The sequence below is a fragment of the Lytechinus pictus genome, chromosome 16, assembly GCF_037042905.1.
Source record: "Lytechinus pictus isolate F3 Inbred chromosome 16, Lp3.0, whole genome shotgun sequence".
NCBI lineage: Eukaryota > Metazoa > Echinodermata > Echinoidea > Temnopleuroida > Toxopneustidae > Lytechinus > Lytechinus pictus.
In genome coordinates this window covers 2706716-2733387 of record NC_087260.1, presented here as the reverse complement: position 1 = coordinate 2733387, position 26672 = coordinate 2706716, and the positions used below count along the sequence as shown (strand labels likewise).

The 26672-nt window shown below is 37.1% G+C and overlaps 1 protein-coding gene across 2 annotated transcripts; it reads right to left on the bottom strand.

The window, feature by feature from the left end:
* Positions 1-849: 849 nt before the first annotated feature.
* Positions 850-18298, bottom strand: LOC129279572 (protein MIS12 homolog). 2 transcript variants are annotated; one of them, XM_064111010.1, is made up of 10 exons: positions 18054-18298; positions 13506-13647; positions 12105-12172; positions 9989-10033; positions 8570-8692; positions 6699-6782; positions 4615-4735; positions 4234-4334; positions 2468-2542; positions 850-2367 (listed from the first exon to the last, which is right to left on the bottom strand). In XM_064111010.1, the coding sequence occupies exons 2-9, from the start codon at positions 13642-13644 to the stop codon at positions 2471-2473; spliced, it is 753 nt and encodes a 250-aa protein (XP_063967080.1). In that variant the 5' UTR covers positions 13645-13647; positions 18054-18298; the 3' UTR covers positions 850-2367; positions 2468-2470. The 2 variants fall into 2 exon arrangements, with proteins under 2 accessions (XP_063967080.1, XP_063967078.1); XM_064111008.1 differs by having other exon boundaries at positions 850-2542; positions 18154-18291.
* Between the last annotated feature and the right edge of the window lie 8374 nt (positions 18299-26672).

Below are 26672 nucleotides of genomic sequence, written 5' to 3'. Positions count from 1 at the left end.
GAATTCACAGAATTTGATTGCAAGTTAATTTTAAGTCCCCAAATCAATCATATGCCTTGCAATTAATTGTAAATTTGCAAATGATTGCTGGTCTCCTTGAAACGACAAGTATAAATTGATCTACTTTAGTTGAAATCGATCTATCACTTGTAAATTTGCAACTGAAGTTTGCCATTGATTTATTGCAAATAATTTCTTGCAACACCTCCTTATTAGCCATCATTGTAGCTCAGGGCCCCGTTGCATAAAAGTTAATATGATGTTAACTTTTTCTATCAAATGCTAACTTCCAAGAAATACTTGTTATGACTGGCTATATAGTATTATGCATTGTTACCATGGTAGTTACCATTGGATGGCAAAGATACCACAATAATATAATAGTAACTTTTATGCTACAGGGCCGTGATCACATAATTCTTGGGGGGGGGGGCATGTTTTTTTTTTGGGGGGTAATAGCCCCATACGTGTCACAAAAAGATTTTTGTTACACAATAATTTCAATACCTCAAAACATGCTATAGACCTAAAAAGAAGGTCAAATATATCTGCATGATGGACTACTATTTAAAGCCTTATTTGATTTTTTTTTTAATATGAAAACCTTGAAGAAAATTTCAATACAGAGAAGTTTACATGCTGAAATATATACATCAATAATTGTGATTGAAATGTCTGAGAATCCGGCAAAAAGCCACTTCTTTGAAAGAAAGGTTTAATAACATTTTTCTTTGGTTCAATTAAAGTTCCATTAACATCTGTTCAGGAATTTTCAAACTCTCATTGTACCACTCTTTCAAAATCATGAAATGTATGTATACCAATGATGATTTTTGTTTGTTTTTTGTTCCAATATGTTGCCTCACTTTAATATCAAACAAATGAACAGCAAATGCCCATATTATATATATATATAAAACATTTTAATTACAATTTACTTCCATATATAATAAAGCTGCTACATTCTTTCTACAAGTTATATTACAAGGATATTTACAATGTCAGCTATGTAGTTTATTGTGTCGATTTTGAATCAATGATACTCTACTTGAAATTTTCAGAGATATTTTGTGATAGATAATGGGGAATATAGGAAAGGAGCTAAAAAAGACGCAGAGTGCATTTTAAATTCAAAGTTATAAAGTATATATTAAAGACAATAGGATTCTTGCAGGATTCCTGTATAAAAGTCATGACTCTGACTTTTTAGTATTAAAGGTGCCTTAATTGGCCTGTAAAGTGACCTGTTGGAATATGATCATATGAAATAAGTTTATCAACTTTAACTTAATAATTCACTCCATTTCAATGTTAAATAATTCAAAGTATATCTTGCTTTCTGTCCTCTCTCGTTATGAGGGCTTTCGAAAAGTACATGTAGAACATTTTTGCACTATATAGATGTATCAAAAGTGGGACAAATTCTGCTACAAGCATATTTTCTTCTCCCATTCTCTCAGTGTTTACCTAAACGTAGCTATCTCTGCTTCCACTCCCAAATGTATGACCCCCCCCCTCTCCTATCTTGTATTGAAAAAATGTATTAGGGTAAAAATGGTTGATTAGCTTAACGGCATGTACAAACGGGGCTTGTATTGAGTAACTTTAGTCCATTATTGCAATATTATAGTGTATGTGTGTAGCATAATATGATAATAAAATACTACGATGAAATAATTATACAGCTAACTCAGAGTGTGTATTGTGTGTCATTTCATGTGTTGCAACATAGTGAAAATTAAATCACACTTCATATTATGTTTATGATTACAACACAGAATAAACATAGTTGTTAAAAAAAAAAAAAAAAAACCTTGTAATGTTACAATTCTATCTGGAAAATAGTCCAAATACATGAGTTTAAAAATGGATAAACAAATATAACTGAAAAAATTGAAGATTGCTGTCACCAATGAAATGATAATAATGTACTATTTATTATCCCCAATCCAAAAATGTAAGTGTTATTAACATTACCATTCATAGGAGACTTCATTAAAAATTCAGAGATCTTTCTCAGTAGACACAATGAAGCAGAGAAATGAATTCAACATCAAAATCCTGAAGGCACTAAATATGTAGCAAGTTTATCATGTTGAACTTTAAAGTGTCCCTGACATGCAACATGAATTCTGTTGATGTGTATATGGTGTCTTTACATATCACAAAATAGTTACTTGCTAGATTCTAACGTATAATTTCAATCATTTTCCCTTCATATATCAGAGAACAAAAAACCCCGAGTTGATGCACATGCATACGGTTAAATCAGCAACGTCATTGATGTTGAAGCATCCCGTCAAGCAAGACCAAAGCTCCTTCATGTCATGGCCAAGACCTACAGGGCCAATAAATATGAAATATGTCCTTTGAGGACAAACAAACAAATCTTTTAGTATGCACTTGACTGAATTAAAGTAGTTCTAAACATGCTATTATAAAAGAAAAGATTATATAAGATTTGTACCATTCAGGGGGATCCACTCTGGTGACTCATCTTTGCTGGAATGCTTGCATCATCATCATCCTCCAATCCTCGTTTCTGCAAATAATAATAGGGATATAATATTTCGCATTTATATAGCGCTTAACACATTGGGACGACGTCTCTAAGCGCTTTACAGATATATTATTACCCCGGTCATCGGATCCTTGCATGCCCGCATACAATGTATGCACCTTCTCCACTCCCTGGGGAGCATTCCAACAGGAGTTCCAAGACTCCATTGCTAGGCATACTACATAGGCTTTCGCATCCTACCGGGTACCCATTTAACACCTGGGTGGAGAGTGGCAAATTGTGGATTGACGTCTTGCCGAAGGACGCTAGGCCACGGTGGGATTCAAACACACGACCCTCTGATTACAAGGCGAGAGTCAGAACCGCTACACCACGGCGCTTCCACTATCACATAAGAGTAGATCAACATGTGACATCAAAGAATTATCTTTCCAAGAGTTTATTGGAACTCAAAAGCAGTAGGGTACTCCGACGATAAAACCAATGTTCAACTCTTGATTAAAGGGATGGTCCGGGCTGAAAATATTCATATCTAAATAAATAAGAGTAAAATTCACAGAGCAAAATGCTGAAAATTTCATCAAATCAAAATTGGATAACAAATAACGAAGTTATTGAATTTTAAAGTTTATCAACATTTTGTGAAAACAGTTATATGCACATCGTCATGAATATTAATTAGGTGGGCTGATGATGTCACATCTCCACTTTCCTTTTTCTTATGTTATTACATGAAATCATAAATGTTTCATTTTATCATATGTGTAAATGATGTGTCTCCATTATAATGAAATAAGTTGTGGCAATAAATAACTAATGCACTTAATCCGTTGTCAATCCAATTGTTTTAGTTCTTGGTAGAAAATTTTTGAATAAATCTAATTTCATACAATTATAACGCAAATCTTTAAAATTCAATAACTTTGTTATCCGATTTTGATCAAATTTTCAGCATTTTGCTCTGTGAATTTTACTCTATTCAGCCATATTAAACACAATACCATTTCAGGGGCCATACTGTTTTTGCCCAAAAGTCGGCCTCTCAAAACTATTGTCTGATCCTGCTTGATCTGCGCCTGCCCCCCTACCCCTTGAAATTTGTCAACTGTAATGTCAGAGTTTAAACGTGAGGTTTTAAAAATACATGTAGATGTAACGCCCCCCCCCCCCCCGAAATGCGTACAGTATGACATAGTAGGAAATAAATCAATTTTTAATTTTAAGCTCTTCTTTCCACAACCTACAGTCGGAATCTGCTAGCTTGGATAATCTTTAACATTTTCCAGGGCCCTTTGTTTAATTTGCAGGGCTATTTTCTATTTAAAGGTAAATGCCAGTTGTGGTAACGATCTCAAAATGACTTTTTACAGAATCCAATATAATGACCACCCAAGTGTCTGTTTGTATGAATAAAAAATATGTGCCAAAGTATTCTGGAAGAAATTGTGTAATTGCTGAGAAATAAGCAAAATAAGCGCGGATTCGGGCACTTCCGTCGGGTCTTTATTCCAGCAATAATAATATACTGTCCCATGTGTGCCTATCTGTGTTTGCGATCTTCAGTGTGATCGTTTTTCAGCTTAGATGTTATGATTTTACTGCAACTACTATCATTTAGCTTTAAGCATTTCTGAGGCTAAATCACCAAGAGCTCCTTGTGTAATTTTTTCCAAGTCAGTCTAAAAAGAATCTTGGTATGATTGATACCTCACCTTTGAACTGGTAACACTGTTAAGGTGCAATGTCTGAGACAGATCGAGTAGCTTCTCCGCTCTGGTTGCCATGAAAACAATAGACTCTTTCAAATCAGCAACTTTTGGCGAAAAAAAGAGAAAGATGAAAAATGTTCTTATTAAAGTGTTTTAATACTCTTCAATAAATTGTGTAATTTCATATATGGTACCAGTAAAGGAAGAAGAGGTGTAATGTCAAGAAAATAAAACAGAAAAAACACTTTTATTAGATATCTTCAGAATAAAACATTGGAAACTCAGTTTGTAATCTGTGTAAGATAAGAGAATGAGAGAGAGAGGGAATGAAAAAGGAGGACAGATCCATCAGCAAATTACTAGAAATGACACAGCAATATTTACCATTTTCCTGGATACAAATTTTTTGGTAGTCTTCCATTTGGGTCAGCAAATCGTCTAAGAGGTTTTGAATCTGTTTGACGGTATTAGACCACTGCTCAAGTCTAGCATTCACATATTGTGCCTGGGGGGATAAAAATTTAATGTATTATATGAACGCGGAATAAAATCAAATTAATCAATGAAATAAAAAAAAAAGCACATTCCAGAATTTCAGGGCATTAAAGAACATACCCAGTATGACAATAAGGACCAACTTGACTGAACTATAAAATGTTAAAACAATGGTAAATCCACATGTTCAGTGATGAATAAAACTGTTTCACAGGATAATGAGAAAATTAGAATATTTCACATTTCATTTAATAAAATACAAAAGAAATAGTGAGTGGGTGACTTCATCAGTCCACTCATTTGCATACCGACCAGGATGTGCATATAACTGTTTTGTAAAATTAAGCAAAACTTCAATAAAATGTCATAACTTTCTTATTTTACATCAAATTTTGATGAAATTTTCAGTGTTAAGCTTGCGTTTTTCAAACCAACATTTTGTTGGAGGTGAACTTGTCCTTTCAAGCTTTGGTTTGGAATGGTCAAATTAGAGACCGTCCTACTTTGGAAGGGTTGGGCAGTGTGCACCATGTATATCTACTATGGTTATCACTTTAAACTACAGAAGTACCCGAAGTTGCAACAAATGACGATTATTTCAAAAGAATGTCTTTAAAATCAGGTGGGGTTTCATAAAGCTGTCCCTAAGTTATGAGCAACTATACGAATGACTGGTGATTCTGTCTGTAAAAAATGACGTACAGACCATATTGTAATTGGTGTTGATCTAGTTTCTAAGAAATGATTACCAGTCAGACTGAAATCTTTGTGATACACCCCTCTGGTGACCCTTATGCCAAAGCTGACTAAAGTACCTACAAATGATAAGTACATGTCCCAGTCATGCGCAATGTTGTGTGTAACAGCTTAGTGAAACATTACCCTGGTGTAGTGGTTCTGACAGACCTGCCAACCTCTGGGAATGAAAAACTGTATTCTGTGATAAAAAAAAATGTATTTTCCCCCCAAAAAGTGTATTTCATAATAAAATGCTTGGCGCACTCGCTCATCGCGGCGCTCAAGCTGCATGCAAGCTAAAATGCGCACTGCTCTTGCAGATGAAAAAAAAAAACATTAAAACATGTGTATATCTTCACCCTGGTTTTAACAAAATGATTGAAAAAAAAAGTTTATACCTGAAATTACATTGATCTAATAACCATATTTGTGTACGTTTTATGAAATAGAGACATATAGAGATTATTTTTCTCAATAAATTACGATTTAGTAAAAAAAAAAGTATTTTTCAAAGAAAAAACGTACTGCCGTATTTTGGTTGCAAAAACATACTTAATACGGCTAAAACGTACTGGTTGGCAGGTCTGTTCTGACTTTTACCTTCCAATCAAAGTTCTGTGTTCAGCTCCCACTTTGGTCGTGGTGCTCGTGAGCAAGATATCAAGCTACAATTTGCCTCCCTTCACCCAGGTGGTGATTCGCAAGTGTGACATCAAGTAGCATTTAAATTCTCAGTTGAATACAATATGAAAAAGGAATAGACGCTTGGCTTGAATCATACTAAGAGAACCCATGCTACCGGGTATTGATCAATAAGATTGCATGTTATATATTATGTGCGGCAAGCACATCAGCATTTAAGCATCTAGTCTTACTACTTCAGACTCTACATAATGCACAGTGCTCTTGCTTGGGGAAATACCCAATTGGCCCTTTCTTAGAAAGAGTTATGATTGATCCAATCAAAATCAACTTTATGGAAATCCATTAATGTCAATTTATTTTCTTTGTAATCAAAGAGAAGCACACTGAATGTTAAAAAAAACGATAAATGTATGAATATACATTATATCTAGAAAATATTTTGAACAAATATGCATGTAAGATGTTGATGTTGCTGGCTTTCCATATTTGTGGATGATCGGATCATTCGCAACTCTTTGTAAGATGGGACCCTGGTATTGCTGACGTATGAAGTCCTATATACAAGTAAGAAAACAAATATTTTGTCTTACATCAAGTATTCTCTGTCGAAGTTCCTCCAGCTCTGTATCAAGTTTGACTTCATCCGATTCCGTCGGGGTCAATTCTTTATGAATCTAAATCAAGAAAACATGTAAAAGGATAAACAGTGCATTTAATAGAGCAGAGATTTTTATTATTATTATCATTTTTTTTTTTTGGGGGGGGGTGATCAATTTCTCCAGAAAATTAGTCACAGTACTAGCAAGTAGTACAATTTCATGACTAGATCCCAATATTTTGCTGTTTGAATTTAATAGCCAAAATGATTTTAGCAATTTGTTGTAGTTACACAAATTTAACTTAAGTATGGCAAAGTGCACTATGACTCTTATCAAACAAAGTGGTGAATGCATTAGTGCTTGTATATGATTAGTTCAGATTGTTTCCTAGTGTGCTGACCATGTTGTTACCTTGATCCTGTAACATAGGATCAAGGTAACCATATAATGGGAAGTGTATACTATCTGGATCAATTTTTGTATTGGCAGATTCCTAATTGCAGATCTGCCAACCTGAACAAAAAACATTTCATTATTCTTAAAGCTGAAAATCATTTTGGTGAGGAAATAAGCATTTTCAAAGAAATGCCATTGGAAAACACATAAAACTGAAACTTTGGAAATAGGGATTTAGCATGAAACCATCGATAGATATTCTTCTAATTTTTCAGCACTAATTACTGAAAATCACTTAGTTGGCAGCTCTGTAATTGTGTCTTTTTGTGCAGTGATTTGTAACAAAAAGGAAAAGATGCTTTATCAAATTTTTCTTGGATTGGAGTTTTGCATAAGTTGGAAAAGTGGCTGCAACACCTGTTTTAACCAGCATATACCGAAGAAGGTTTATGCTGCCGTTTGAACATTTGATCCCTTTTCTTGATCAAGAATAAAATTTCTCACCAACACAAAATTATTTCTTGCTAAAACAAAAAAAAAATCAAAAGAAACATTTTGATAAATAGGGAATTAATAAGTTATGAGCATTTGAAGGTTGCGATCTCTATCGTCATGGAGATCCTTCTATTGGCGATGCGATGCAGATCTGTGATGTCACACGAGCAGAAGCGGCGAAACGTCAGGCTCACACAATGAAAGTGGAGGGGCACCTATTGTTTGGCAGACAAAAGGTGCCCATCCACGTTCTTTGTCTGAGCCTGATGTTCCACCGCCTCTGCAAACGAGAACTTCCCCATCATTTTTGTACATATTTCACTTAAATTGCCTCTATTACCTTGTCTATCAGTAGATCAGCTATTCTTTCTACTGGATGACAGGGTTTTAATTCATACATCATGGATAGAAAGTGTGTATCACCATCAAAATGAGTGAAAGGAGACATTTGGGGGTATTTTACAATTCATCAAAGGGAATTCACATGTGACATCACACATCTTTGTCGCATTGTCAATAAGACGATCGCCAGAGCTTTCTTATTGTTTGTCCAACTTTTTGTAAACTTTCAATGACTTTCCCTTTCAATGAAGATTAGGGGCTCTTTCACAAAGAGATAAGTATGACTTAAAATCTGTCTGAAATCAAGGTCCATCTTCTATTACATAATAATACACTGTTTTTAGTGCACGACATCATACAATTGTAGGAATAATGCAGTGCTAAACTTCTATTACATAATAATACACTGTTTTTAGTGCACAACATCATACACTTGTAGGAATAATGCAGTGCTAAACTTCTATTACATAATAATACACTGTTTTTAGTGCACAACATCATACACTTGTAGGAATAATGCAGTGCTAAACAAGATAACAGCAAGTAATATCATCTCACAATGTAGTATTAATAAATAGGACTCTTCCTATTCACCTTCTCTGTTAGGAAAAGAAAAAGAGACCAGTTACCTTATCTTCGGGTAAGATGACATTAGACGGGATAGGAAAGATGTTCTTAATCAGGTATGTCTCCAGTCTGTCAAAAGCCTTGTCAAAGACTAGTTGAAGATGGGCTAGTAATCTGTCAGAAGACTGAAAGACAAAGATTCACATGGATTATTATGATTCGTGAAACAATACAAATAAACTGGGGGAGTTGTCCATGCCACTTCTCATCAAGATGCCAATTTTTGTGATGAACATTAGCTTTGTAATCTCAATTATTGAATCAACCCCCTTCCTCTCCTTGAGACCTGGCTGCTGATGGCGTGGGCATCACCCCCTAAAATGTGTAATGGTAGTGTGCGATGTAATCTACATGGCTGAATTGTTAATATTTCTGAAATATGATTATATTTTCATATGAGCTTTTTATGCAAATTTAGACATGAATCATACCTTTTGCTCTGATTCACACAATGAAGATCCTACAATGCATTTTTTTCAATTCAATTCAATTTAATTCAACTCATAGTAGTAGGGACTTCTTAGTAACTTTCACTAAGACTGCAAAATGTGCACATCTCATGCTTGAGTGAATCCAAAACTTTAAACCTCTTCCCTCAAAACTTCCCCATCTTTTGGAGCTCTCAGTGAATTTCTACATTCAATCAAGTACATGTGTGGGTTAATGTTGAACTATTTTGCCAAGTTATATATCATGGAAAATATAACAAAATATCACATAAGTTTAAAGCTTAGGATGTACGTTTCCAAACCCAATAAGAATTTAGAAAATTCAATTTGGATGATATTTAGTTGATTTTTGGGTGGCAGGTTTGCAAGAAGCAGAGGACTGGTTGGCAAAGGCGAACGGGGTACGTTGGTATGGGCACGTGCTGAGGAGGGATGAAGGGCATGTTTTAAGAAGGGTTTGTGGTTTGAGGAGGGGACAGCCTAAGAAGACATGGAAGAGGCAAGTGGAAGAGGAGAGCAGGAGGGTTGGGAACTTGAGGATGTAGGATGCTCTGAATCAAGCAAAGTGCAGGGAGGCGAAAAGGGCAATTGCTGTGAGTGTGAGATGAATCCGGCCACCGGCACCTCCGTTCACTGGGACAAAACCGTATTTAAAACTTTGGATTGATAATGATATGCAACATTTATATAGTGCTTTGTACAAATGTTTCTAAGCGCTGCATACTATTACCCCGGCTTTAGCACGGCTATCCTGATAGGACGCTTGAGCATTCAAGTAACCAGGTACCGATTTACTAGACCTGGGTGGAGAGAGGCAAATATAGATAAACACCTTGCCAAAGGACGCCAGTGCTGCGGTGGGATTTGAACCCCGGACCTTGTGGTTCAAAGTCCGGAGACTTATCCACTGATCCACAACACCTCTACATTGATGATAATAAGGTCACAAAGATATATGTTCTTGTCTCCTACCTCTCTAACTGCTTCTTCGCATACAGGATGCCTTCCCTGCTGGCTCTGGACACAAAATATAAAAATTACAAGATAAATGCCAGTAATTTGGTGGATTCACAATACCAGACCTGCCAACCTTCTACAACCCAAAAAAAATATTCTTAGAAGGAAAAAAAAGTATTTTTTGACAAAAAAGAGTATTTTTAAAAATTTGTCTCAACGTGACAATCGCCAGCCTGTTGCAGTGAGATCGGTGAAAAAATATGTGAAATGACTCTACTTGAAAACTTGATAATTCACCCTTTTAAACATGTGCCCGTAGGCAAGAATTTACTTGTTCTTTTCATGCAACAAGTTCCTGGGCCGACAGTGATTTTTACCGGTCTGGGACTGTCGGACCGGCGCTAGTGTCAGTATAATACATACTGCATGATCAGAAATATAAACAAAAACAAACAAATCATACAAAAAAAGTATTGGTGTATTTATAGCAAAAAAGAGGAACAAATACTCTAAAAAGGGAACGGTTGGCATGTGTGCAATACGGTACGCCACCAATTGGCTGGAGGGGACAGGCCAAAATTCGCAATGCCTCATGGGAAAACGTTGACATCGAAATTTATCTGTGTGCCGCGTGCTAGTGCATACATGCGATGATGCTGCGCTGGCCAATGTTGCTCGGCCAGCCTTCATATGCTGTTTACCAGGGACCAGGAGGTTTGAAATGTAGATAATTTTCGGTGAATTCTTCCTCTGCTTTTGCAATGGTTTTAATTAATGAAGAATTACAGTACACTAGTAGTGTGTGCTGCCTGCGCCTGTGATGTCGACTCCGAAGCTAGAAATTGGCCTTTCCACTGCAACCGGTGGCGTACCATATTGTGAATCAATCGAATTGAGGAAATTATCCCAAAATAAGTTTGAACATCATCCAATGAAATTGCCACCAAAGTAAACACATATGAATAAAAGAACATGTGCCAAATGATTCTCCTAGAAAATGTAGAAATAGTGAGGAAAAAAAAAAGACGGCATCTCGCCAAATGTCTGGTCTTTTTCCAAGCAATAATACACTGTCCCACATGTGCTTATCTATGTTGGTGATCTTCAGTGTGATCGTTTTCCAGCATATACATGTATTTCATGATTTTATATACATAGGTTGATGTAAACAAGTGGAACACCTCTGGCAGTCTCGCCTGCATCACGCAATTCGATATAGCAGCAGTGCTGCCTTTGAAAACAGCTAATGAATAATTATTCACAGAAGAAGGCACTTATATGATAATAAAATATTATGTCCATTGACCCAAAATGACCTTTGACCATGATCATGTGACCTAAGACATGTGCAAAACAATCATTCATACTTGATTACCCTTACATCAATGTTTCATGAGCTAAATCCATAAACTTTATGTTATGATCCTTATTCAACACATACTCCCAACACGGCCAGAGTTCATTGACCTTTGAATAACCTTTGATCTTGGCCATGTTCCTGAAATGCGCACAGGGTATTCAGGGATACATTGCTGCTCTTATGTCCAAGTTTCATGAACCAGATCCATAAACTTTTTAAGTTACATGTACACGTATGATCCATAAAATTTAAAGTAGATCCACAAACTAATGAAAATTCCTCAAATAACCCAACATGGCCAAAGTTCCTTGACCGTAAGTGACCTTTGACCTTAATCATGTGACCTGAAACTCAGGCAGGATTTTACATGTAAGTGATACACTATTACCCTTATGTCTAAGTTTTATGAACTAGGTCCATATACTTTTTAAGTTATGACATTTCAAAAACTTAACCTTGGTTGAGATTTCGATATTGAGTCCCCCCACATGGTCCAAGTTCATTGACCCTAAATGACCTTTGACCTTTAATAGTCATGTGACCTGAAACTCAAACAGGATGTTCAGTAATACTTGATAACCCTCATGTCTAAGTTTCATAAACTAGGTCCATATACTTTCTAAGTTATGATTTCAAAAACTTAACCTTGGTTAAGATTTCAATGTTGACGACGGAAAAGCTGCGCCTACAGTCTCCCTCTGCTATGCAGGCGAGACAATAAACCAGAGTTAAAAAAAAAGAAAAAGAAAATGGGGAATTTTTCTTACTTACCTCAGAAGCAATATATTTGTCAGCAGCATCTACACTGTCATACAGATAGTCAGCAACAGCATTGTATACTGTGTGGAAAAAAGTTTTAAAATAGAAGCATGATAATCATGTGGGCAAAGATGAACGAGGAGAGGCCATCTTAAAGGTAAAAAGTGTAACAAAAAGAGGAACTTAAGATGAACTACCACTCCACATTCTTATTAGCGAAAGAAAGCATTATTATCTATCGATATTTCACTTGAAGTATTGGTCCAAAAATAAAATAAAAACTCAATTTTGTATGCAACATGAAAAGTGAGTATAAAAACAGGATTCGAAAAAGACAGAAAAGCAGCGGAAATTTAAGATTTCATTTTTAGATAAAATTTATAAGAATGGATATAATTGTACAAGTAAACAGAACTGTATACATACAAATAAAGACGGATTACTTGCATACTTGCCGATCCTGAGACCCAAGAAATTGGAACAGATTAGTAAGAAATTTCCAGAAACAGGAACTTTATCAAATTTACTATTAAATACATGCACTTATATATCATGGTAATAGAAACACACAGGTTAAAATGACAATTTTCCCTTCCTAAAAAAGGAATTTTCATATTTTAACAGGAACAGTTGGTAGGAATACAAATGAAGAATTATTAACTTAGCACGAGATAGAGAGAAAAGTACACCCCACTCTTGTAACATAGTAAACATTAATAGTAGAAATAGATAGGTCTTTTATGTTATTTCTGTGTCCCTGTCCTTTTTACCACTTGTTTTTGTCTTTGTGCAGTTCTGTTACTCTCTCCAAGCTCTGCATGGTCTATTGTTTCTTTCCAGCTGTCAATGATAATGCATTTAAGGGCCTACACACAACAAGATTTTGTTTACTTAGGTCCCTCCACTTTGAATGTTACGCTCAAGATTTTTTTCTTGTTTTGTCTGTATTTATCATATGGTAATCATTTAGGGCCTATAGTTTAATAATAATAATAATCCGCTGTTATATAGCGCTTAATACATCAGAACTATGTGTCTAAGCGCTTTACAGATATATTATTACCCCGGTCATTGGATTCAATCAGTCATTCCCACACACAATGTGTGCACATTCTCCATTCCCTGGGGAGTATTCCAGTCAGTCGCCGGTGAAGCGTACACACTACTGGACAAGCTACAATGACTTTCACATCCTACCGGGTACCCATTTAGCACCTGGGTCGAGAGTGGCAAAGTGTGGATGAACGCCTTGCCAAAGGATGCCAGACTGCCGTGGGATTCGAACACACGACCCTCTGTTTACATGGCGAGAGTCAGAACCACTACACCACGCCTCCTCCTCCTATAGTTTATTTTGTTTTGTATTTCGATTGATTTGTGGAAAATAAATGAAAAGGACAAGAACATACTCACCTCCATCTATGAATGATTTTGGTGTGAAGCCGAAATACTGCGTTTCATATTCATGCAGGGAGTCTCCCATAACCTTCTTTGTGATACTCGATGATATATCCTTCTCATCGTCCGTGCTTTGATTGGACGGAGCCGCCATTATCTTCACAGGGGACAAAAAAAAAATTACATTGCTAGACTCCTATAGATAAATGGTACACAGTGTAGACCTCTAGTGAGTGATTGTATTACCAAACACGTGCATCATACGCGTCAGAGAATAATTTCATAGACTCAAAACTAGCTGACAGTACTACAAGAGGTGATAGGTTCAAGCTTGTAAAGCCAAGATGCAGAACAAATTATGGAATAGTCTTCCGGAGCTTGTAGTAGAGTCTAAGGATGTATTACAATTTGAAAAGAGGACTGGTTTTTGGTGGCGTAATGCAGACTTTAAATTTGATTATAAGGTTCCTACCCTAGACCGCACCAATTCTTCAGACGTCACTGTTTATCACCAGGAGCTGGACATAGAGGAACAGAAGATCCTGCGTCCAGAACTTAACCTTATGTAACCTTACGTTTGTATGTAAAACTTTGCAACATCCTTTCAAAGGGAACTTGAATAGAAAGGTGATAACAAGTGGAATGCCTCTGGCGGTCTCACCTGCATCACGCGATTCAATATAGCAGCAGTGCTGACTTTGAAACCTACTATAACTCGCACAGGATGTTCAGTGATACTTGATTACTCTTATGTCCAAGTTTTATGAACTAGACCAATACACTTACAGAGATATGATGGTAATTCAACAAATACCCCCAATTTGGCCAAAGTTCATTGACCCTAAATGACCTTTGACCTTAATCATGTGACCTGAAACTTGCACAGGATATTCAGTGATACTTGATTACTATTACGTATATCCAAGTTTCATGAATCAGATCCATAAACTATCAAAGTTATGATGGTAATTCAAAATCTTAACCTAAAACTTAACCTAAGGTTAAGATTTTGATGTTGATTCCCCCAACATGGTCTAGGTTCATTGACCCTAAATGACCTTTGACCTTGGTCATGTGACATGAATCTCAGGCAGGATGTTCAGTAATACTTGATTAACCTTATGGCCAAGTTTCATGAACCAGGTCCATATACTTTCTAAGTTATGCTGTCATTTCAAAAACTTAACCTTAGGTTAAGATTTGATGTTGACGCTGCCGCCGTCGTCGGAAAAGCGGCGCGTATAGTCTCACACTGCTATGCAGGTGAGACAAAAATGGTTAAAAATACATTTTAAGTCGTTATTTTCTCAAAATAATAAAAATTAAAACATTGTAAAAATAGCTCATCAGTGATATTGTTGTTTTCTCAACTTTTAACATAGAAAACACACGTTCAGTAAATACGATACCATTTTAAAGTGACCAAAACATTTCACATGCGAAGAGGGGTCCGATTGGAACAGTCATGATCGTAAAACTAAAAAAAGAGTATGGTAATCTAGACTCTAGACTAGATGAATATTAAAAAATTTTGCCAAAATTGTTTAATCTTCTAGCAATAATAATAATAATAGTCAGTTCTTGTATAGCGCATAACACATAATGAATAACGTCTCTATGTGCTTTCAAAGTACTAGATTAAACGATTTCGGCAAAATTGTAGGTACATGTAGATCTAACATAGGGAGCTAAAAAAAGGAAAAGTTCTGTCACGTTCGTTCTCCTTCTGTCAAAATTGAAAACAAAATGGCCGATCTATACTGAGAACGAACGCGACAGAGGTCTAACTTTTCCTTTTTTGAGGGTCCAGTTTGTGCCTCGACGTCAGGATTCTGTGTCCCAATAGACCTTCATCCATATAATCGAGGTAAGTGTATAATTAATTTTTTCCCCTTTTATTTGGAGTGCTATTACGACCCCATTCTACCTCATTTTGGAGAATACCCATGTCTGCCTAGTATTACACGGACGAGTCCTGGAGGCCCTTTCATGAAAGCTGTCAGCACTGACAAGTTGTCTTTCTCCGACAGTTACCATAGTAACAGTCAGAGGCCAGTGCCTCTCAGCCAATCAAAACCAAGGATTTCACTAAAATTGTCAGCATTGACAATTTAGTCAGTGCTGACAACTTTCATGAAACACCCACCAGGACACCGGTCCGCAAAGCTCCCTGGGTTAAAGACTTAATGTAGATCTAGATCTTGACCTATATGTGTATTTATGGTGAAAGTTTGGTGGGAAAGACAGCCACCCAAAATAACAGATTGTTGAGACTTCCGGTTCATTCACTTCCTGTTTCTCTATCATTTAGCTTGTTCTTCATAACTCCTTAGTTGGGACTTGAACTTACATACTTTTAATTGCAGTCAAGATTCTTCCCGCTATGCTAGCGAGAAGAGCTGATACCGGAGGGGGGGGGGGGCACTTCCATTGACGAGTGGATACCATGCGCGATCATGGGGTCTCAAAAAGCACCCTAAACACATATTTTCCATATTCAGAAAATGCACCCCTTAACAAGTAATGGCGTGTGAAACCCTACCCTTAACAAGTATTGGAAACAAAACGAGTCTTGGCAATTAGTAGGCCTATTCCCTGAATTGGCCCCCTGGCCTAAACAAGTACAGCGATATTTCAATTGTCACGGACGTCGAATTTACCTTTACCTACATCATTGGGTTTAGTACAGCCCCACTCGCGCAAATCGTACTCTAATTACGTATAGTGTTGACTCTTGGGGCAAAAAGTCCTTTAACTTTATAAAACAATTTAGTCTTGATTTTTTATTATACCCTCGCAAATTTGACCCTAACATAGCTTTCCTATCGAAAATAGATAGGGCCTACCCTTTTTTCATTATTTTAGTGTTTTTGACACCCTTATTACGTTACGTACGTAACGTCCCCTATCTTGAAAAAGACATTTTTTTGGTCGCGCATGGTTTCCACTCGTCAATGTAACTTAAGTGGCACCCCGGGTTGCGCGACAGCCAAAGTCACTGTTTTTTTCCCTTTTAAGTTCATATTTCCCTGTTTTGGTGAATTTCAGGCCCAAAAGGAATAATAATCTCTATTGGTAGTTCTTTTTATACATTTTTATGAAATAAAGAAAAAAATTGACGAGTCCCGTTGGGGGGATTTTGCATAACCCCCTAATGGTGGCTGCACGATAGCTAACCCAGGGAGATTCTGGATATATCCTTCATATTAACTATCAGGTTTATACTTAGTCTTAGAGTCAGGCAGCATTAACCCAGGGAGCTCCGGCCCGGAGCCCAGGCCAGGAGTCGACCGTGCAAAACGAGGGAGACACGGGACTGGGGTCTCAATAGTAATCTAATAAAATGTGGAAACAGAATTCAGAAATTATGCACTTACCATGATTATATGGATGAAGCTGAAGGTATATCGTGACACACAAATCCTGACATCGAGGCACAGATTGGAACCTCAAAAAAAAAATATATAGCCTCGGTCTCGATCGGCCATTTTGTTTTGAATTTTGAAAGGAGAGGTATCGCGACAAAACTTTTCGTTTTTTTGAGGTTCCAACTTACTGTAAGTTCCAGTCTGTGCCTCGATGTCAGGATTTGTGTGTCACGATATAGTATAATATAGGCCTAGTGGCTAGTATAGTGCAGTGCATAATTTCTGTTTCCACATTTTATTAAGATTATGGCAGTGTGTCCAAACTTCGCGCGTGTCCATACTTCGCGGACGGTCCTTATCTCAAAAACTAGCCAATATCCTTAAAATCTGACATCATCAACGTGAAAAGCGACCAAAAATTACCGTATAATGAAAATCTCTTTAGGATGAGTTCAGTATTCATGAAAATATTGGCAAAAGATCGGCAAATTTGTCACCGCTAGCGCCCGTTTTGAAGAAATCACAAGCATATAGATATCACCATTTTGCAAGCAGAAATCATCAAAAATGTGAGTTAAATGTGGTACTAACCGATTCCATAGCATTTTGCCATCAATCTGATTTAATTTTTCACTTTTTGAACTTGAGTTTTTGTTTAAATCTCCACAAAAGCTTTGGTGCGCGAAGTTAGGTCACACTTTTCTGAACGGTTTTCCAGCACAGCCCGCATTCGCCGATCGGAATAGAATTTTGAGATCGCGATACCGGCGAAACCCCTTGACCTACTTTACATTTTCGTCCATGATTTTATAGTTTACGATCATGCCGTCAATGTGGTAACTATTTTTTGAATTGGTTTTGTATAAATTATGAATATTTTGTGAACAAAATTATGCCTGATGAATATTTTTGAAAAGTGCGCGAAGTTTGGACACCCCATCATACTATTGAGAGATTTGAGACCCCAATCTACCCCATGGTCTCCGGCCTTGTTTTGTTTAGGCACCCTGGGTTAATAATAATACTTTAGCGAACCGTCTGTGTCATGCTTTTTTGGGCCCCTTTTTTGTACCGGCATGACCGGTAGGCGGTATCTAGACTACGAGGAGAAATAAAAAAAAAAAATAATGACAATGACAATGTTAAAAACTCCTCAAAACAGACGGCTGTCAGCTGTCTTTACACCGTAACATACCTTTTAACCTCTCAAGAAATTCGATGTCCAGTTATCTTTCATACACTCTTATTCTTAAAAGTCCTGGTTTTCACTGAAAAGTGACTGACAAGTGACAAACCTCCTGTCTCTAGCTCGGCATCGTTATACGGTATGCTCGGTGAATCAAGCTGGTTTTCGGTGACCGCCGCGCCGCCAGCGCGCCCGGCTGGCGAGATCTCGAGAGGACTGGTATGGAGCCAGTCGGTCTTCAAATGGCGCGCCATAGTAGGGTTCGTACGGTATCCTTAAAAACTCTCGTGGGGACAGAAGAAATCAAAATAAAACAAACAAATTCAATTCAATGAGAGTTCAATTGACATAATCAAAGGGCTTTACTATAACAGTTAAATCAATAACAACATGATATCGAATGAAAAGTACCAACTAAGAGCAGAGCTTGTAGGATGAAGGCCCCTTTTCTAACATATATATTATATAGATTATGACAAAAACTGAAGAAAAAAATAAAGTAAAATAAAAAAAATAATGATTAATTAAATGAATAAAGAAAAAAAAAATACATAAAATAAATCTAAACAAATAAGAATAATTCATCAAAATGCATTTACATAATTGAGCTAAATTGCATTGCATTGAGAAATGCACAAATGCAATAATCTAATGTTCTATTCAATTTCAATTCAATATTTATTTTGCAAATATATAGGATGAAACATCGTACAAAGTAACTTCGAAATATAAGTTGATACAAAATTAATCATGGCTTTCCACGGAGATTATATCCATAGGCGGATCCAGCTTTTGGCGAAAGGGGGGGGGGGGGCGCACTGCCGAGCGGCGCACATATTTTTGCACTTCACCGGCGCCATAAAAGAAAATGTTGAAAAAGGGGTAAAGTCTGACCCTGTCAAATGCTCTTTTCAAAATGTAGGATTTCCAGTCATGCCATTTTGCATGACCACACGCAGATAATATTTCCGGGGGGGGGGGGGGGGGCAAGACTCGAAAATTTGGTGCACATCTCACATTTGCACATTTTTCATAGTTTTCATGAAATGTTAAGGGGACAAAAATTGTTTTTCACAACAGCAGATCGCGAATGTGCCCCCCCCCTTCCACCTTGCTGCGTACGACCATTCCCTGAAGTCCACTTAAACATATCTCATTATAACAGAAATAATTATACATCAATTTAAACATATAATCTTTCTAAAACATATATAGAGATTGAAAAACTTATTAAAGAAAGAAACAATAAAAAAGTAATACAAATTATGCATGTTATGTGCGATTTCAAAATCTCGTGTATTAACCCTTTTATTGCGATGAGGCCAATATTTTTGTATATTAATAGAGATACAAGTTTTTTTACTATATGTATATATATATACACACAGGGGCGTCGATCATTTTTTTAAGATTTGGGGGGCAAAATCATGAATCAACTTTCCAAAGGCGCTCGATATCACACAAAACAAACAAACTCATACAAACACACACACACATATGCATATATATATATATATATATATATATTTGTCTGACTCATGAAATAGAAACACATATCTCACCAACAAATTAATGCGAGCGCGAAGCGCGAGCTGAATTTTTTTAGCATACTGACCTGAAAACAGGAAAAAGGTGCCTGTTTAGGACTGTTTGTAGTAACTCATGAGGAGGATACATATCTCACTACACAGATAATGCGAGTGCCGAGGGCGAGCTGAAATTTCTTTATATTTTGACCAGAAAGCTTGAAAGTCTATGCATTTTTGGTACCAATGATTAAGATGGGTTTCTTAAAAAACAATAGATGCGAGCGCGAAGCGCGAGCTTAAAATTTTGATATTTCGATCTGAAAAAAAAATGACAGTTTAATGGACGTTTGTAATAAAGAACAAGATTATATCCAGCAAAAGATTATTGCAAATCGAAGCGGGAGTTCTTTTAACGTTTAATCCTGAAAAAGGGACATTCTATTCACCTATTTAATCATGAAAAGTATGGGGTTTTGCTACAGAAATGATGCGAGCGCGAAGCGCGAGCTGAAAATTTTTAAATTCCTATCTGAGAAGCGGATAATTTAAGCACGATTTTAAATAAAGAACGAGTTGTGTAGCTCAATCTCAATATACGACTGGTTGCGTAATTATACACTCCCGGTACTAGCAACGGGTTTTAGCAAAGTTTTGGGCTAAAATATCGAATCATCTTCATAAAACACTAAAGTAGCTGTCTTAAACTAAAGGCCATAGAGGTGGCACAATGTGGAATGTGTAAAGAAGAAAAGCGACTGACCTTCTTTTTATTAAAGCATTGGAAAATAAGACCAAAATTAAAGGATTTGCTCTACGCTTTTGTATGATTCTGGGATATTATAAATAAATTAAAGATTTCATGACATCTGTCATTCTGTGGGCAACTGCCCCGCCCCAGTCCACTCTGTAAGGGCATGCGATAAGCTTTGTTATGACCATTCAACAACAAAATGTATAACCAGGTGCCGCTGATCATTCTTGACCGGCGCCGATCTAGATTTGGTTGGCAATAGGCCCTTCTTCATTATTCTACCGGCGCCTATTTATTGGAACCAGGGGACGCTGATTATTCTTGACCGGCGCCGATTTAGAACAAGTAGTGCTGATTATTTTTACCGACGTCACGTAAGATTCAGGCAGCGGCAATTCATAATTGACTGGCAGCGATTTAGAACCAGGAGGTGCCGATTATTCTTGACTGGCGCCGATTTTTAACCAGGTGGTGCTGATTATTCTTGTCCGGCGCCGATTTAGATTTAGGTGGAGCTGATTATTCTTGATCGGCGCCGGTTAAGAACTCAGGCAGCGTCGATTTTTCTGTACCGGCGCCGATTTATAACCAGATGGCGCCGATTATTCTTGTCCGGCCCCGATTTAGATTTAGGTGGCGCAGATTATCCTTGATCGGCGCCGGTAAAGACTCTGGCAGTGCCGATTTTTCTCGACTGGCGCCGATTTATAACCAAATGGCGCTGATTATTCTTGTCCGGCGCCGATTTAGATTAAGGTGGCGCTGATTATTCTTGATTGGCGCCAGTTATATGCAGGCAGTGCACTGCTGATTATTTTTAGCCGGCGAAGTTGTCGGGAAAAGGGTAGTTAAAAGAAAAGATAAGGAAGATGATATGATTGTGCTTTGCTGGGGGATAGTCTTTCCTTACTGTTGCTAATATTATATCAGTGTATAATTTTTTAAGCGGCGCCTTTTCTTTTCTTTCCTTTATTTTTATTTTTTCAGGCAGCGCCTTTTCTTTCTTTTACTTTTCTTTTATTTTTTTTGAGCGGCGCCTTCGGCGCCGCTCAAATATTAGGGGGGCGCGCGCCCCCTGCGCCACCCCCCTGGATCCGCCACTGATATCTGTGAGGCTAGATCGCCAAGTCTTACTAAACATAACATAGAATTAAAAGAGATATTAATAAATCTCAAAATCTCCTAGTAGAAATTAAATAAACTTATATCAGTAAAAAAAAAAAATGAAATAACACTATAGGGGGAGGGGGGGGGGGGTTTGTGTATGGCACATGCAAGTATAATGCATTTACCATTAACTGTTGAAATTAATAATTACTTTTAATTGCAAAAAAAACCTTTCCACTGTTTTTTTATAAGAAGACTTATATTGACGATTAGTTATACTTATTACTTAACGAATAAAATTACATATTTGGGACCTACATGACTTAGCTTAATGACTAGTCTTGAGACACCACAAATTATATTTACTGAAAGAAAGTGTATTATAGTTAAAAACTTGATTATTATATTTACAGAGGTCTGAAAAAAGGAATAACAACTTCTTGTATACATATCTGATAATATAATAGGCATCTATCTAGAAGTATTCTACTCCGAGGCGCACAAGAAAAGAATTAATGAGAGAGTTCGGACGAGTGTCAAAGTGCTAATAGCCAATACTGTTTAAAAAATAAGATTTCAGTCTAGATTTGAAGGTCTCCAGTGATGATATAATTCTTAACCCTATCTAGGCTGGGGTATTTTGGGAGTTCATAATATGGCGGGGGAGGGGGGGGGGGCTCATCATCTATCGTATTTTGTAAATGAAACCTGGCAGACAACTCACTAGCAGGGTCAGTTGGATGAAACGAAACATAATAATTGTGTATCGTCCGCATACATATGAATGTTTACGCCATGTTAATGTGCAATTTTTGCCAAAAAACAACGGCCCGAGGACTAAACCTTGGGGCACTGCGAAAGGAAGTTTAACAGGAGATGACATATTTTCACCGATCTTGACAACATGTGATCTTTCATGAAGATATAAGATGAAAACCAATTAAGTACAACTCCTCCTATGCCACAACATTTCAAACGATCCAATAGCAAGTCATTGTCAACAGTATCAATTGCTGACGAAAGATCAAGCCGAAGGAGGAAAACAGCCTTCTTGTCATCAACTGCACAAAGAATTCCTTGCCATTCTGTTATGCAATTTGGTAAGTCTATCAAGGAGACCGAGAGAAGAATTAGACCAAACTACGTCACAATAATCAATTTGGGGCATGATCAAAGCATTACAGAGTAGTTTGAAAATGTCATCCGGGATATAAGGCTTTGCGGATCGACGTAGAAATCCAATTTTTCTCGAAATCTTTTTAGCAATGTGATCTATGTGCCTTTCGTATGACAAATTTTCATCGAGTAATGCACCTAGATACTTAAAATCGGATACTCTCTCAATTTCGTTATTTCCAATAGAAATCTCAACATTTTTGAAATTATGGAGTCGCTGTTTGGATCCAAGTATCATGTATTTTGTTTTACTAGTATTTAATGTTAACTTATGATTTATTAACCAATTACATACTTCTTCTAATCCGGCTTTCATATTTGATTCTAGTTCATTATAGGTGACCTGGCTTTCAAAAGTAAGACTGCGTCATCTGCATACATGTTGATTTTACATTCGATACCTGATAATGATTTAGGGAGAGTATTTATGTACATGATAAACAGCAATGGCTCTAAAATTGAGCCTTGTGGGACTCCATATTGAATAGCTCTCATATTAGATAATATTTATCGTCCACTTTTACCTTTTGTTTCCTATTATAGTGAGATATGATTTAAACCATTCATATTCAACATTTCTCACGCCCGCATTGTTTAAAATATCCAATAAAATCACATAATCTACAGTGTCGAACGCTTTCTTGAGATCGATAAATAGTGCACCAGTTACAAGACCATCATTCATGTTAGTTAATACAAAATCAGTTACATCAAGTACGGTGAATTGAGTTGAGTGCCTCGGCCTGAAACCTGACTGCTGGGGGCACAGGAAATTTGAATTTTGCAAAAAATCATACAACTGATTGTGTACCGCTCTTTCCAGTAATTTAGATACCAACGGTAAGACCGAAATCGGTCTATAGTTTTCAATTAAGTTTCGATTTCCGTCCTTGAATAGCGGTGTAACTATCGCAAGTTTCCATTCTTCGGGACAATTTCCTGATGAAAGAGAAACATTCATTATGTGTGTTAACGAAGGGAGTATAGCCAGGCAGCTTTCAGGAGCTTACATGTTATGTTGTCAATCCCCGTTGCTTTCTTACTAGGCATGACACGAATTTGTTTTTCAACAAAGGGGAAGGCGGGGTATGTTCATAGGCGGATCCAGCTTTTGGCGAAAGGGGGGGGGGGGGGGGGGGCGTACTGCCGAGCGGCGCACATATTTTTGCACTTCACCGGCGCCATAAAAGAAAATGTTGAAAAAGGAGTAATATAAAGTCTTTGCTGGGGGATAGTCTTTCCTTTACTGTTGCTAATATTATATCAGTGTATGATTTTTTTAAGCGGCGCCTTTTCTTTTCTTTTCTTTTCTTTATTTTTATTTGTTTTAAGCGGCGCCTTTTCTTTTCTTTCCTTTATTTTTATTTTTTTAAGCGGCGCCTTTTCTTTATTTTACTTTTTTTTTTTTTTTTTTTGAGCGGCGCCTTCAGGGGGGGGGGGGGCGTGCGCCCCCTGGATCCGCCACTGATGTTGAACATTACAAAGGCCTGGACTACCCTCAGGCCGATAAAAATGAGTCAGACATTGTGGTGGTGCTATACAGTGCGTATCAAAAAAAGTTTACACTTTGAAAAAGCCCTGGGAATTAAAAAATATACAACATGTGGGTAATTTTTTCACATATAATCTTGGGTTTGGGTCTCATCTACCCAATGAAAGTAAAAGTTTTGACAGAATGTTACACTTGAGTGAGCACTGTCCATTTTTGTAAAGCTCGCAGAAATGCTCGTTTTCACGCTGTGTCAAGGGGAAAGGGCGAAATCAAACTTACCCTGCGAAACATTTCTCATACATTTGCCTTGCACTTTTGGTCAATTGAAATAAAACGGATACATTCAAGCATTTTGTAACAATTTTGCCACCCAAGCAGCGGCGTAACAGGTGTCGGTGGCCAGGGGGGGGGGGGGGGGGGGGGCAAGAGCCAAAAATTTCCCGGTCATATCATGGTATGAACAGGCGTAATGGTGTAATGAGGAGACGATTTTGAGAGGGCCAGATATTGAGTATCGGGCAGAATTTATCTTTTAAAAAAAAGTTGCGAGCGAGCAAAATTTTTGACATTTTTAATACAAAAATCCAATTTTGTGATAGACTTTGACATGATATCCAGAGAATAATTTATTCCTTTTTTGTGGTCTGTACGCCACTGTGAACAAGATTCTTTGGACAGTAGCGTGAAGAGTACAAAAACCCCCCCAAAAACCGAGGGGCGCAGTATGGCGTATGTGCTAAAAGCTGCTTAATATAAGTCCCGAGCGAGCGAAGCGAGCGAGAAAAAAATCACCTCTTCATGAGAATCTAACTTTGAGATATTTTTTAAACATTATATTACGTAAATAAAATCATATCCTACACTTTTCCTTTGCTTTCTTTCCTCCTTTTTTGTTCTTGTTTGTGGAACTTTTGGGGGCCATGGCCCAAACCTTCCATACTCATATACGGCAGTGCTATGCGGTTAAACCTCGCAGATTGCCGCTATTTTCAATCAAATCGCGGGTTTATACAGAATATAACTTTTAAACAACATTTTATTCAACCCAGTTGCGCAATGAACCATAGTTGAGGGGCAAAACATAGCAATGTGGGAAAATTTGTTTAAAAGTCTCCAGCGAGCAGAGCGAGCAGGAAAAAAATTGCCTATTGAAATTGAATTATAATTATGTGATAGATTTTCCATTATATTCAGCAAATAATACATTTCATTGTTTCCATTCATTTCATTATACGTTGTCTCCTATAATTTTCTTTTATTTCCTCTTGGGTGTGGAACCAAGACACCCCCGCCTGTACGCCACTGATTGAACGTAAAGTTTAATGTAGGAAGGGTCCCTACAGGGGTGGGGTGTTATAGAGCCATTGAAGGTTATATATGAAGAGCCCCTATTGCGTGGGGTCCGGAAAAATCCCCGGTAGCTTATTTGCATAAAATTTAGCAAGCTTATAGCACAATGTTGTATGCTGTTCATCTTTCTTTTTCAATCCTCGGCAGCCCGGTCGTGTTATTAAGATTTTTTTCTTGTCGCTTTTCTTTGTTTTCCAATTTTGCTTTTGACTAATTCCATTCTACCTTCGTTTCCCGCTATTGTTTGCCACTTTGTCATCTTTTAATTTATTTCCCATCATGCTATTGCATTTATAGGCCTATTTCGGAATGATTTGTTCTTTCTTTCGTTCCTTTTCCATTAAAAAAAAATTCTTCGTTTTCTTTAAACATTTCCCTTTCCTTTCCTCCTTTCCTTTTCCCCTTTCCTTCCCCTTTCCCTTTCTTTTTCCTTACTTTTTCTCTTTTTCCTTTTTTTATTTTCCCGGTGAAATCCGCCAGGGCGGGGCAGCTTGCCCCCCTGCCTGTTACGCCACTACACCCAAATTGAAATTTCAACACTTAGTAAGCACAACCTTTACCTTTTTGTGCCAGCTGGATCTGAGGTCATAACGGAATCTGAACAAAAGTTTATATCAGACATCTCCAGCATTTTTATTCACTAAGTTTTTGTCATTAAAAGTGGGTTTACATTTCATTTTTCATTAATACTTGTTTCTCCACATTTTCCCAAGCTTGACAATGTTTAACAAATTGAAAGTCAAGCCTATATAAGCCATTTCATGTAAATCACAGCTCAGTGTAAAACAAATATCGTCACGATGGCCTCGGTGTGTGGGGACGTGGGGTGGGGCGCAATGCAATCTTTGAAGTGTTTTGTGCAAGGAAAGAAGTAAAAAAGGTAAAAGATATCTTCAAATCAATTTTTTTATTTTTTTTATTTGATTTGATTGATTGATTGATTTATTCATATACATATATACATCATTTTCAACATTACATAATATTCATATTAGTATAATCATTCATATTATATATATATATACATGATTGGAGCATCATAAGCTCTATGAGCTTGAGAACGATGTTCCAAGAAAAAAATACATACACATGATACATAAATTATACATTTGCTAAGAGAATACATTCAATGATGCGAACATCAAATAAGAGGTAAAAGAAGAGCAAGAGAGATAGAGTGAGGGGTGAGAAACAGACTGGGAAAGAAAGAACTGAATAGAAAG